At 58.8% G+C, this 12,899-nt stretch overlaps 1 protein-coding gene across 1 annotated transcript; it reads left to right on the forward strand.

The window, feature by feature from the left end:
* Positions 1 to 10,427: 10,427 nt before the first annotated feature.
* LOC128839274 (fibrinogen-like protein 1-like protein) lies at positions 10,428 to 12,540 on the forward strand (the record flags this gene model as incomplete). The annotated part of the gene is made up of 2 exons (XM_054032134.1): positions 10,428 to 10,485; positions 11,861 to 12,540. Coding segments are annotated over 2 exons (738 nt in total), but the record flags the coding sequence as incomplete, so codon positions are not given.
* Positions 12,541 to 12,899: the final 359 nt, after the last annotated feature.

Here is a 12,899-nt window from a genome sequence, read left to right on the forward strand (position 1 = left end):
TAAGGCTCTTCCCTAGACCTGCCACCCATTGGAATCTGGAACGATTCCCTCCGAGGTAACACCCGGGGCAGCCAGGGCAGGGCAGGGTACGGCCTGCTCCCCTGGTGCGTTAGGGCTTTCAGGAGTCAGAGGTGTCAGCGGAGCAGGTTGTGGTTGTATGTTAAAGCAGCGAAGAAAGTTGGGGGGGCAGAGGAATTGGGTGCTGTGGCCCCCCCATGCCTTGGGCCTATTTGAAAGGCAGCTGTCACACTGTCCCCTTTATCGGGAGTGCCCACTACACCCATCTCATGTAGTCCTCGGCACGAAAAGGGGGAACATGTTCCCAGCTGAACGGCGTTCGTCCAGGACTCACCGACCCCTATTCCAGGATGGAAGAGTGAGCTGGGAGAGAGGTCACCATGTAGCCTGCAATTATCAGTGGCTTCTGGATTCCTCTGGGAAAGGGTTAACCAGGGGCTTAGTTTAGTCCACACTTGGCTTTCTCGGCAGTGCTGGACTGTGGTGGCAGGGAGGGGTCCAGCTCGCACCCTTTCACCGGGCAGGGAAAGTGCCCTAAATGTTAGGATGTTCTCACAGGCTGTCGTAGTTACTGGGACCTTGGCAGGGAGGATTGGTGGCTTGTGGGGCATCGGATACCTCCCCTCCTCCTAGAGCTGTGCAGTAACCAGAACATTACCCCCGCGAGGAGAGGGTTTCAGGGACCCTGGGATCTTGGGAGCCAGGGCTTCTCTCGGCAGCCTGGAAGCCCAGGCCCCCCATCAGCCTGTCAAGCAGGTGGGCAAGCGAGCGAGCTGGCAGGGACCCAAGCAGCTTTCCGTGCGAAACCTGCCTGCTTTCTGTCTGAAGGTTTGTCCAAATCGAAGTGTTCCCAGGAAACGTTTGGATTTTGACAAGCTGGCAATTTCTGATGGAAAAACAGTTCCACTGGCAAATTCTGACCAGCGCCTCTCCTGACCGCACAGCTCCCTGCATCTTTGCTGAGCGTGGAATCAGAATGGACTTGACACAGGTGGTTGTGCCCTGGGATGCCATCTCAGCCCAGCTCCCCCAGTGCTCCGGCGCTCACATTCTCCTAGTGGTGACGTCTGACCCTGGGGAGATGAAAGGTCTCTGCAGGTTGTTTCCTGCAGTGTGAGCTTTGGCTGCAGGCTTCTGTCCCCAGCCATGGCACGAAGGAATCTGTCTAGCCAGGCTGGGCGTCCTCCCTCATCTGTGGTCAGAGGTCTCACGGGCCCTTCCAGTGACAAGGTGGCAGCATCTGGCCCTGGGAAAACAGACATCTGCTGTGTGCTCACCCCAGAGATTTCTTTTTTTCTGCAAACTGAAGAGGCCTCTGTCCTGTAGCCTCAGCAGAGGCTGCGAGGAGGCCAGCAGGCCCGGTGGCCCCCCGCAGACTGGGGAAGGCCCTGACCAGTATCTCTAAAGGCCAGAAGACCCCACAGGACAGGTGGGGAACGGGACTGTGACGTTATGTTGCTGTTCCATGGTTCCTTTCTCCTCAGCTGAAGAAGAAACTGAGCCCTGAAGTAAGGCACCAGACTGGCTTGTCCACGCGGTGACCCAGTATTCACCAGAGGGGGGAGAAGGAACAGTGAGGCTGGTGGGTTCCTTGTTCTAAAAAGAAAACAAATCAGAGCATGTTTTTACATCCGGCTTTTGACTCCCCGGCCAAAGGGTGTGATCATCCCAGGTAGAAAAGTCAGCCTGTAATGCCCGGCTCCTGCTGGCTGCTCCGATGGAGACTCCACTTCCCCTCTCCTCCCCGTAAGGCAGGGGAACTGCCAGCCACTGCCTGGTACTGTCTGCCCCCAGCAGCAACACTCCTCTGCCTCCCGCCGCCCTCTCCTCTGCTGAGGTCCCCCGTGCCCTGCCCTGGCACCCTCTCTGCTATGGGGTCAGACACGTGGGGAGAGCAGGGCGGGTCTGTGCCCTCAGCCCTGGGGCTCTCGCACAGAGCTCTGCCCGCAGGCCCAGCCCTGAACATCACGGCGTCAGAGGAGCTTCTCCCACTACCACGGCAGCTCCTCCTATTGGTGCCCAAAGCCCGGGACTCGCACTCAGCCGCTGAAAGCAGGGCCGGCTCCAGGCACCAGCCGACCAAGCACGTGCTTGGGGCGGCATCTGGTAAGGGGCGGCCAATCTTGGGGTGGGGGGGGGGTTTGGATGGGGGGAGTTTGGTCGCTGGGGGTGGGGTGGGTTGTTTTTGTTTCATCGGCTGGGCGCATGGGGGGCACTGGGGGTGGGATTCGGCAGCAGTGCTCCGGGGGGGTGTGGCGGCACGGCGGGGCGCTCCGCGGGGTCGGGGGCGCTGTTTGGCAGCGTGGCTCGGCGGTGGGGTGTTTGGGGGCGTGGCACTCCGCGGGGGGTGGGGGATTCAGCGGTGTGGCGTTCCGCGGGGGTGGGGTGTGTTTGGCAGCGCACCGCGGGGGGGGTATGTGTTCGGCGGTGCTCCGCGGGGGGGGGTTGTGTTCGGCGGCGCTTCGCGGGGGGGGCAGGGGGTGTGTTCGGCTACACAGCACTCCGCGGGGGTGGGGTGTGTTCGGCGTCGCGTCGCGGAGGGGGGGTGTTCGGCTACGCAGCGCTCCGCGGGGGTGGGGTGGCGTCGCGGTGCTGAGGGCGTGTGTTATGGCGGCGCTATGGAGGGCGGCACTCTTTTTTTTTGCTTGGGGCAGCAAAAAAATTAGAGCCAGCCCTGCCTGAGAGTTGGGAACGTTGCAGCACGGCCCAGCCCCGGCTGCTGGGAGAGGAAGGCCACCCCACCTCCCTGGCTGGGAGAGCTGCCATGATCCCCCCATCTGCCAGCCCCAGCACTGTCCTCTGCGCACAAACCCTAGCCTCTCCCCTGCCCCCCACATCTCCCTGAGCCTCCCTCCTGCCTCCCTTAGCCTCCTTCCTGTCCCCATCCCCCTGTACCCCCCTCAGCCTCCCTCGGCTCCCCACACCCCGGCCCCCTTAACCTTCCCCCACATTCTTCTGCCCCCTGCCCCCACACGCCCCTGCACCTCCCTCAGCTGCTCTTATATCCCATATTATCACCTCCAACCCCCTCAGCCTCCCCTCTGCCCCATCCCCATGCCCCCCTCAGCCTTCTCCCTGCCCCCCACACTCCCTGCCCCCCTCAGCCTTCCCCCTGCCCCCCACACCCACTACCCCGTCAGCGTTCCCCCTGCACACTCTGTCTCCCTCATGCCCATATCCCTCTGTCCCCCTCAGCCTGCCCCCTATCCCTGCCCCCACATCCCCCTGCAACCCGCTCAGCCTTCCCCCCACATCCCCTCACAGTCCCCATGCGCTGTCCAGGCCCTGAACCATGGCCTCAGCCAGTCTGCCTGTGGGCTCGGCTTCAGCCTCCTGGAGCCCAGCGGGAGGTGGCAGCCAGCGTCAGGAGGGCAGCCTGCCTGCCACATGCAGACAGAGTGTGGGGACAGGGCGGCCCTCGCGCAGGCCTCAGCCCCGCTGGCAGCAGTGGGAGATGGCGCCATTTTGATGAAGGGACAATTGGCGCCTTTGGCCACGTTTCCATGGGACAGGTGAGAAGCCCCCACAATCCCGAGTCATAATCAGAGCGTGAGGGCGGCCGCGCTGCTGCCCCTGTTGTGCATGGGGTCGGCCCAGCACGCCCAGCTGATGGGGGTGATCCTGTCACGGAGTGTGGGGGGACTCAGGGTCCTGCACCCCCAGCTTCCTGCGATTCACCATGACTCTCAGCCAGCCAGTAAAGCAGAAGGTTTATTTAGACGACAGGGACACAGTTCAAGACAGGTCCTGCAGGCACAGAAAACAGGACCCCCTCAGTTAGGTCCATCTTGGGGTCCTCGGGCACCCCAGCCCCCTTGGGAGGTCAGAGCCCTGTCTGCCTCCCAGCCATTCCACCAGCCAGCTCCTGAAACTCTCCCTTCAGCCACCCCTCCCACAGCCTTTGTTCAGTTTCCCGGGCAAAGGTGTCACCTGGCCTCTAACCCCTTCCTGGGTTCTCATGTTACATGCTCAGGTATTCTCCGGTCAGTCTCCCATCCCCCAATGCAGACTATCCTAGCCACACTCCCCTGTCCGCATTCAAAGACCACAGTGATGTAAGCAGAATCAGGATGAGCTCTACCCTGACATCTGGTGGTGAATTATGGTGAGTGTGGAAAAGAAGTCTAGGGACTGATCTTGTTTGCATAGGCACACCCACTCGCCTGGCATGAAACAACAGCAACTGAAAGTGGTTACTTTGGCTGGTGTGGGATCCCCAGTTTTCTCTGTTATTGGGACAGGAAGAATAAAGTTTTGTTACCCTGATTCTGTGAATCAAGGCCAGTGAAACTGTTGTATGACAGAAGGACTGAGTGAGTCCTTCACCATTACCTAAGTAGCACTTGCTTGACAAGGGGCATGGGTTACAAAACCCAATGAATAGAGAGAAGATGGGGACAGTTGTTTGTACCTGATCCTATGGGTCCTCTTTGAGGGGTTGAAAGCTGCCAGAGCAGTTCGTGGGACGGTGGGAGCAGCTCACAGGGTAGCTGGTGGAGGCTGTGCTAGAACCCTGTTGGCCTCGGATCACGTAAGGTGCCCCTTAACACCCTGCGTGCCCCCCCCAAACTCTGGGGCTGCACTGACCAGGGACAGAGACTTTGGGGTGTTGTTGGACTTTTGGGACTTTAGTGATCCTTGGGTTGCTGGTTTCAAGAACCCAAGGGAAAGGACACAGCCCAACTTGCTGGGGTGGGTTTTTTGCTCATGGTTTGTGTTATGAATCCTGTTTGTGGTGTTTTTCCAATTTAATGCTGATGTCGTTTACCTCATGTTAGTAAACATTTTCTGTTACACTCAGACTCCGTGCTTGCGATAGGGGAAATATTGCCTCTTAGAGGCACCCAGGGCGTGGTATGTAATTGTCCCAGGTCACTGGGTGGGGGCTCAATCCGGTTTTGCATTGCGTTATTGAAACGGAACCCCTAGATACAGAACCCGGCCCTTGTTGCTGCTAACTTAGATGGGCAGAAGGGTTACAGTAAGAACAGTCCCAGTTCGTCACAGATGCGTAGCCAGAATCAGCCAGAATCCACTGGAAGCTGCTTTACCAGTTTGTTGGGGCAGGCAGACTTATGGGGCCGGCTGCAGCTGTCATTCGGGGTGTGCGGGTGGGGGGAGGAGGCAGCATGAATTGCATGTGGGAGATTCATTCGTTGTTTGTGTGACAGCACAAACTCCCCCTCATCCCAAAACCTGCTCCCCAAATGAGCAGACTGGAGCACATCACACTAAGCAAACTGGTGCCACGTGCAACAAAATAAACAGGTCCCATCTCGTGTCCTTTGTTGCACATTTCGATGGCGTGTGCCAGGTGCTGGCAGGTTGCAGGGTCGAGAAGTGTGCATGCGGGTGAACCGCCTGGGTGCTCTTTTCCAGAACTATACGGACGTGGAGCTGTTCCCTCTAATGCACCAGTTCCTGCCCTCTGTATCCCAGCCAGAGAGCTGGGACACAGAGAGCAGCTGCCTTGACAGTCGCTGAATGAATCCAGTTTGATCCTCTTCCCTGTGGGACAGATGCAGCAGCAGCGCAGTCTCGCTCCAGCCCATCCCACTCAGGGATCTCCTCACCCGGCCGTGACCTGTCGGGACAATGGCGGGAGCGGGGGTTCAGTCTCTGTAACCCCACGTGCTAAGCAGGGGTTAGTGATACCAAATGGAACTGAAAGTCCGAGGGGGGTGGGGAGAGGGGTTCCCACCGGATGTGTGGGTTTGGTGAAAGGCGCCTACAAAACGTTGGGTCTGCCCAGTGCTTAAAGACAGAGCTGACTGGACTCAGCTGGAAGTCCTGGTTTCTTCTCAGTGATCCCTAGAGCTGAAAACACCGTGAAGCCAGTTTGCCTGGGCACCATAGAGCCGGTGCTGCGGTGAAAGACAGTAGAGGGGGGAGCAGCAGCGAGGTTCCCCCTAGCCAGAGAAGTCACTAAGAGCTGGACTCACTCCGGGCTGGAGGCCCCTCACAGCATGGCATCGCAGCTCCAGGCAGAGACGGCAGCATGGAGCAGCAGCGGTGCAGAGCAGAGGCATCCCTGGCCCACCCCTTCTCTCCCTGGGGCAGGAGGCGAACCCCCCTCCCCCCCGAACACCCCCTGAACTCTCAAACTCTGCTGAGCTGGGCCCGTAAACTGGGTAAGGGGACAGCAGAGGGAAAATGGGAGGGGTGTGCCAAAGGGACATTCGTCCATTGGACTCTCTCATCCTAAGCTGGGAAACTGAGGCAAGGGGCTGCTGCCCAATGGATTGTAGAGCGGGTGTTTCACTCACAGTTCACATACTGCTGAGTCACTCTTGTGGTGGTTTCCCCAGTTCATGCTGCGTTTCTTTCTCCTCTAAATAAAAGTTCTCCGGTGTTAGACACAGACTCAGCGCTCGCGACGGGGGAACAGCTGCCTGTTAGGGGCGTGCTGGTCAGTTTCCCAGATTTCTGGGAGGGGCGCTCCAGCTGGTTCTGCTTTGCAATGCTAAGAGGAACCCCGAGATCCTGATTCTCGTCCTTGTCACTGCCAATACCACCTGGCACAAGCGTTACACCCCCATCGCGTTCTGCACAACCCCCGTTCCTGCCATCTCCTCTGGCTTGATCCTCTCCATTTAGTGCGTCCTTCGTCTGGAAGGCCGATGATACGGTAATGCCGCAGAGTCCCACTGAGAAATTAAATCCCTGGCTCACACCTGCCCGGCTTCAGAAACGTTGGCATTCTCGGCGAGGAGGGAGGGAGCCCAAGAAATCTGGTATCTGCGGTAAATAAAGGATGGGCAGACGTTCCGGAGGGGGCTCCCTCCCTGCCCACAGGCCAGGCTTGAGGTCAGCAGTTGAAAAAGCAAGATAAGCTGGGTGTGGAGTGGTGCTTTCCCCATAAAGGCATGGAGCCCCGGCTCTGGTTTCTGATGTAGAAGTGGGACGCTTCAGGTTGCTAACTCGCCCGCTCAGCTGCAGCGTCGGGATGGTTGAGTTTTATTGAAATGCCCAGTATTTCACACAGCCTGGAGATGTAGGGCCAGAGCCTGGTGGTGGGCACCAGAGCCCCAGGCGGTGTGGGCACGTGGGGGAGGTGCAGTGGCAGGGCATGCTATGTGGCCCCTGTGGGACACCATGTGCCCTGAGTGCCCGGGCACAGGAAGGAACGTGCCCAGACAGACGCAGTAACTACCGCATAGAGAGGGGCAGCCTGCACTCCTCTCAGTGCCGCCCCTCAGCCCGGGCAGGTGCACAACGGGGAGGGGAGCCCTGGTGCATTGTCTGCTTTCCTGACCCTGCCTGGCCGAGGCACAAGGGATGGGGGCGCATTGAGGTACATGCTGCTTTTACTTTGAAACGGAGCAGCATTTCCCCCAGCAAGTGCATGCTGCAGCATGAGCCTGGCTAGCTAGGAGTCTGGCAGTGCCTCCTGGTGGGTAAAGCCATGTTTTAAAAATGGGGAAACTGAGGTATGGTGCAGTGTAATGAGTTTTCCAAGGTCACAGGTCGAACTCAGGCCCTCTGTGTCTTAGACTATTACAGTGTGTGAACGGCTGCTAGCTGGCAGCGTCCCCGCTCCTCTGGGGCGTCAGGAGACGGGGAGGCGTGTTTTCAAGGATGAGTGACTCCAGATTGTTATTTCACTTCAGTTCCAAACGTTGTAGTTTTGGCTTTGCCTGCCATGGGGTTACGCCTCTCTCCTCCCTCTCACAAGGATACCTGAGATTGCTGGCAGTGTGTCACAGTTACTTGGGCTGTGACATTGTCTGAAGAATTTGGGGTCCAGGCAGCTCCAAAAAGAATGAAATCTGTCTGGGGATCATGTCTGGGCAAAGTGTTTCCATTGCAGCAGTGTGTTTCCGTGTGTCGTTTACACGGTGTTCTCTCTCTCTCTCTCCAATTCATTTGCACGTTTGTATCACGGTCACTTTTGGGGTTAGTTGAGGACTTTCTAATTTTGCAACAGCACATGAATACAATGATGGCTGACAGAAAGCACGGTGCCGGACTCCAGTGCGGCTTTAGCCGGTTCTGGTTTGACACACACACACACACACACACACACCCTGCCCGCCCCGCCCCACCCCACAAAAAGCTGCCATTTTGCAACTGTCATGGGCCGGCAGCAGCTATAATCAAACTTGGGACCTCTGGAGCTTCACACATGAGCCTCTGCTGTAGGGTTCTCAACCTATTTCCCATTGGGGGCTGCATATGCCGTGCTCTGCGTTCTGTGGGCTGTAGCTACACAAGATGTAATACCAGGGCCGGGATAGATATACCTGGGGGGGGCGGGGTGAATGAGCCGGTTTCTGTCCAAGAGTCTGGATTGCTCTGGGCTGCTGATCCCGGCAAGGTCATTGTGAATCCCTGTGCTGAGTGCTGAAGGTGGCCTGGGAAAAGCATGTGTGGGGACGGGGAGTAGGGTTACCATTCGTCCGGATTTACCCGGACATGTCCTCCTTTTTGTGCTAAAAATAGCGTCCGGGGGGAATTTGTAAAGCACTCAAAATGTCCGGGATTTCCCCCCTCCCCCGGCAGAGTAGAGCGAGCGGCTGGGAGGGCTGCAGGAAAGTCCCGGGCTGGACTCCGGAGCAGCTGTAGAGGAGCCGGATCCGCCCTGCATTCTTAGCCGGCAGCTCCTCGTCCCCGGCAGCCCCGCACCCCACTCCGGCAGCACTGTGCAGGGGCAGGGACCGGGTTGTGTGTTGTGCTGGGGAGCGCAGCCACGTGTCCGGCTCGCACAGAGCCCAACACCCTGTTCTGAGCAGCAGGGTAAGGGGGCCAGGGGGCAGGAGAAGGGGCAGGGAGGTTCTGGAGGGGGCAGTCAAGAGGGTGGGGGGGTCGGGTGTTCAGGGGGGGGCTTTTTGGGGGGAGTGGAGAAAGTTTTGGGTAGTCAGGGTACAGGTAGGGGGTAGGGTCCTGGGGGGCAGTTGGGGGGGTCTTAGGAGGGGGCAGTTAGGAGACAAGGAACAGGGAGTCTTAGGTGGGGGGTGGGGTTCTGGAGGGCAGTTAGGAGCAGGGGTCCCAGGAGGGGGCAGTCAGGGGACAAGGAGCGAGGGGGGGGTGCTTGGGAGTTCTGGGGGGGAGCTGTCGGGGCAGGAGTGGGGAGAGGGATCGGAGCAGTCAGGGGACAGGGAGCAGAGGGGTTTAGATGGGTTGGGAGTTCTGGGGGGGGGCTGTCAGGGGGTGGGGAGTGGTTGGATGGGGCGTGGGAGTCCCAGGGGTCTGTCTGGGGGCGGGGGTGTGGATAAGGGTTGGGGCAGTCAGGGGACACGAGGCAGGGAGGCTTAGATAGGGGGTGGAGTCCTGGGGGGCAGTTAGGGGCAGGGGTCCCAGGAGGGGGCAGTCAGGGGACAAGGAACGGGGGGAGGGTTAGGGGTTCTGGGGGGGCGGGAAGTGGGAGGGGCGGGGCTAGGGCGGGGCTCCTCCCGTCCTCTTTTTTGCTTGCTGAAATATGGTAAACCTAAGGGGGAGGGGTGTCTATGTTAATCCCGGCTGAAATAAATGGCCATGCCCTTGCTAGGGCAGCGCTTACAGTGCACCCCTCAGGGACCCGGCTCCATTTTGAACTCTTTTGGGCCAGGACTGTGGCCCCTGGCGACTCTGCCCACTTTAAGCCTGGCCTGAGCTGGGCCCACAGAACAGCTGCAGTGTCAGCAGCGTGTCCACCTCTGGGCTGCAGTGCAGGGGGCAGCATGCCTGGCGTGGGGCACACAGCAGCTCTGTGCCCTGGGCCCCTCTCACCTGGAGCTCATCTGAGGGGGGGCAGAGCCCTGCCGGAGGCTGCCAGCTGCTGTCTCTGTGTGGGTGAGCGGGCACTGCCCTCCAGCTGGTGGTAGTGACTGTGGACGGGGGGCAGCTGGGACAGAGGGGGTTGCTCCGAGCAGCACTTCCCTTGCAGCGGTGCAGCGGGGGAGAGAGGAGGCAGCTCCTTCCCCACCACAGGGAGCGCTCCAGCCGGCCCTGACCCGCCCGGGACCCGGGAGCCAGGCCATCGGAGCCGCAATCTTTGAATGGTTTTTACCATGCAGCTGGGTCCCAGCTGTGTGCTAATCGGGCCGGCTGCAGAGACGGAGACAGTGGCCGGGCCGGGGGAGAGGTGAATGGTGGGCTTCACCCCGTCTCCAGAGACTTGGGCCCACCCCCCCACCCCCATGCTGAGCCCCTTTGAACATCCAGCCATGTCCTGCGGTGCCTACCTGGGAGCTGAGCTCTTCTGAAAATCTGACCCAGTAGTTGAGCCCTCTGAAAACTCTGGCCTTAGCGTCTAAGGGTAACATTTTCAAGAGTGGCTAAGTCACTTAAGTGCCTAAATCCCAGTGACTTCTTGTGGGATTTAGGCACTTGTGAAACTCTCTCCTGGTCTCATGTCCAGCGGTTTCTGTCCCCTGCAGGGTTCCAGTACAGCTCTCTCATGCTTCTGTCTGCGCTGTCCATGATGGCTCCTTTGCGTAGCCCCCGTGCAGGGCAACGGGGCCCTGGCCCACAAGAAGGTCAAGAGGGGTGAGTAGAGAACCCGTCGGAGAGCTTCTATCATCTGCCATATCCGAGATCAGGGTATCGTGGGACTGATTCTGCTCCTCTCCCCCATGCTGGGGTCACCCCTAGATCCACTTATCCACTGAATGCACCTTCCAGCCCCCCCGCCAGCGGTGGGCCCAAAGAAACGCTGAGTTCTCCGAAGGGTACGCAAGGCCGGCCTGCACTAGTGAGCCCACTACTCCCATTCGGAGGCATCCGGGGCCTGGGAATGGGCCAGCCGGGGTGGGGGAGGTGCTGCTCGACTGGCTGTTTGCTTTACACAGCTTCGTTATCCCTTTCTCCGGTAACGGCTGCCAAGCCCCCGGCAGTGACTGAAGAGCGCTGGTGCCAACCGCAGGGCAGCGTGTGGGAACCAGGCACCCCCCCCAAATTGGCTGGGAATTCCACCCTTCCATCTCACCAACTCCTATACTAGGGCTAGCCCCGGCTAACAGCTGGGGATCTCTCGCTCATGCCTAGAAGCCTTGCCCCCAGAGTCCAGGCAGCAGGGAGAGCCAGTTCCTCCTTGTCAGGGGTTTTCATTCCCTTCTCCCCACACCTCCAGCGGCTCTGGGAGCTGCTCAGGGGCTTGCCAAGGCAGGCCAGGGGCCGAACCAGCTCCAGAGGTGGCCCTGAGCCCCTGCCCCCGCAGTGCTCAGCAGCTCCTCCCCCTTGGCTCAGCTATGGGGGAGGGGCACACAGGGGGATTGTCTGGGGGGTAGGGGAGCTGGGGGGCTCAGGCTCGAGGGAGGACCCTGGGGAGGGGAGGGGCAGTATAACCACAGTGCTCTCATTCTACCAGGATAGTTCGGGACAATTTCTGCCCCAAAGACAAGCCCCTCGATAGGATGTCTGGAATTTTCAAAGGCGCCACAGGGAGTTGGGTGCCTAAATCCCACTGAATTCCAATCACAGTCGGGTGTCAAACTCCCTTAGGCTCTTTGAAAACTCCCATTTAAATTGTCACTGATGGGTTTCATAATTGACATTCGCTGAGATGGATCTGGCAGCGTCTCCCCCACCCTCCCCAAACCATTTCTTCAGCAGTACGGACTCAGGAAGGATACAGAGCCTTGGTTTACACTTGATTCATCTTCTCAAGGTTTCTTCAAAACCAGCAGAGCAAGAAACTATTCTTATTTTATTTTATTGGTAAAATGAAAGTGTAAGATCTGGAGCGGGATTCTGTGGCCAGGAATGGCCGGGGCGGATTCTGTGGCTGTAGTATTGTGAAATACACAGGACCTGCCTCTAAAAACCCAGCCTCCAGTTACTCCAGGCTGATTTGATCGAGCTAGCTAGCGCTCACTCCCCCACCCCCACCTGCCCCCTTAACCTGATGTTCGTGGCATTTCAGGGTTCCCCAAAGACTGCAGCAACATTCCCAGGGACAGCCCCAGCGGGGTCCATGTCATCCAGCCGGCAGGCTCTCCCCCTCGAGTGGTGTGGTGTGACATGGACACCGAAGGCAAAGGCTGGACCGTTGTCCAAAGAAATTCTTACAACACAGAGATCACCTGGAAGGAGTCCTGGAGCACCTACAAGTACGGCTCTGGGAACGTGCAGCAGGATTACTGGCTGGGCAACGAGTACCTGTCCCTGCTCACGCGACAGAACACCTACAAGGTCCGCTTTGTGGTGGAGGACAAATCCAACAACACCCGCTACGCAGAGTATGACATCTTCAGTGTCGAGGATGAGCCCAGCGGGTACCCGCTGAGGCTGGGCAGGTACTCTGGGGACGGCGAGGACTATGTCACCACCTACCACTCCGGCCTGGGGGGCATACACGACAACATGAAGTTCAGCACAAGTGACAAGGATCAGGACCAGGCCAGTGGGAATTGCGCAAGTAGCTATGGAGGCTGGTGGTACGACAAGTGTCAGAACGTCCTGCTCAATGGGAAAGGCTCCATCTACTGGGCAGGGTTCTGTAAGAGTGGGGAGTGCAAGTCTTCCCTCATCCTGGTTAAGCCAACAGATGTGTGCTGGGTCCGGCAGGAGGAGCCCATCCTCCTTGGGAGCTGGCGCCGCTGAGACAATATTAGATCAGACACGGAGCGCCATCCCCCACCTAATCAGTGCAGTCCCTGCAATGCCTCCATTCTGCTCACCCCGTTCCCTGTTGGCTTCTGCACGGTAAATCCCCTGGAATAAACGCTGAGAGCTGACCCCGCCGGTGCGTTCGAATGACAGGAAGAGTGTGATTGGTGTGTATAACTGGACCCCCGCTTCCACTCTGCCTCGCTGGAAGCCATGTCACTCACTACGACTTTAGACCCACATTAACCTCTGCTTCTCCCAGCCCTGCCACTGCCCCTTGGCATTAGTGATCAATGAATCATGACACTGGATTTCTAGCAACTGTCATTGAGCATTTAAATGGGGGATGACTC

The sequence above is a fragment of the Malaclemys terrapin genome, chromosome 6 (assembly GCF_027887155.1).
Source record: "Malaclemys terrapin pileata isolate rMalTer1 chromosome 6, rMalTer1.hap1, whole genome shotgun sequence".
In the NCBI taxonomy this organism is placed as follows: domain Eukaryota; kingdom Metazoa; phylum Chordata; order Testudines; family Emydidae; genus Malaclemys; species Malaclemys terrapin.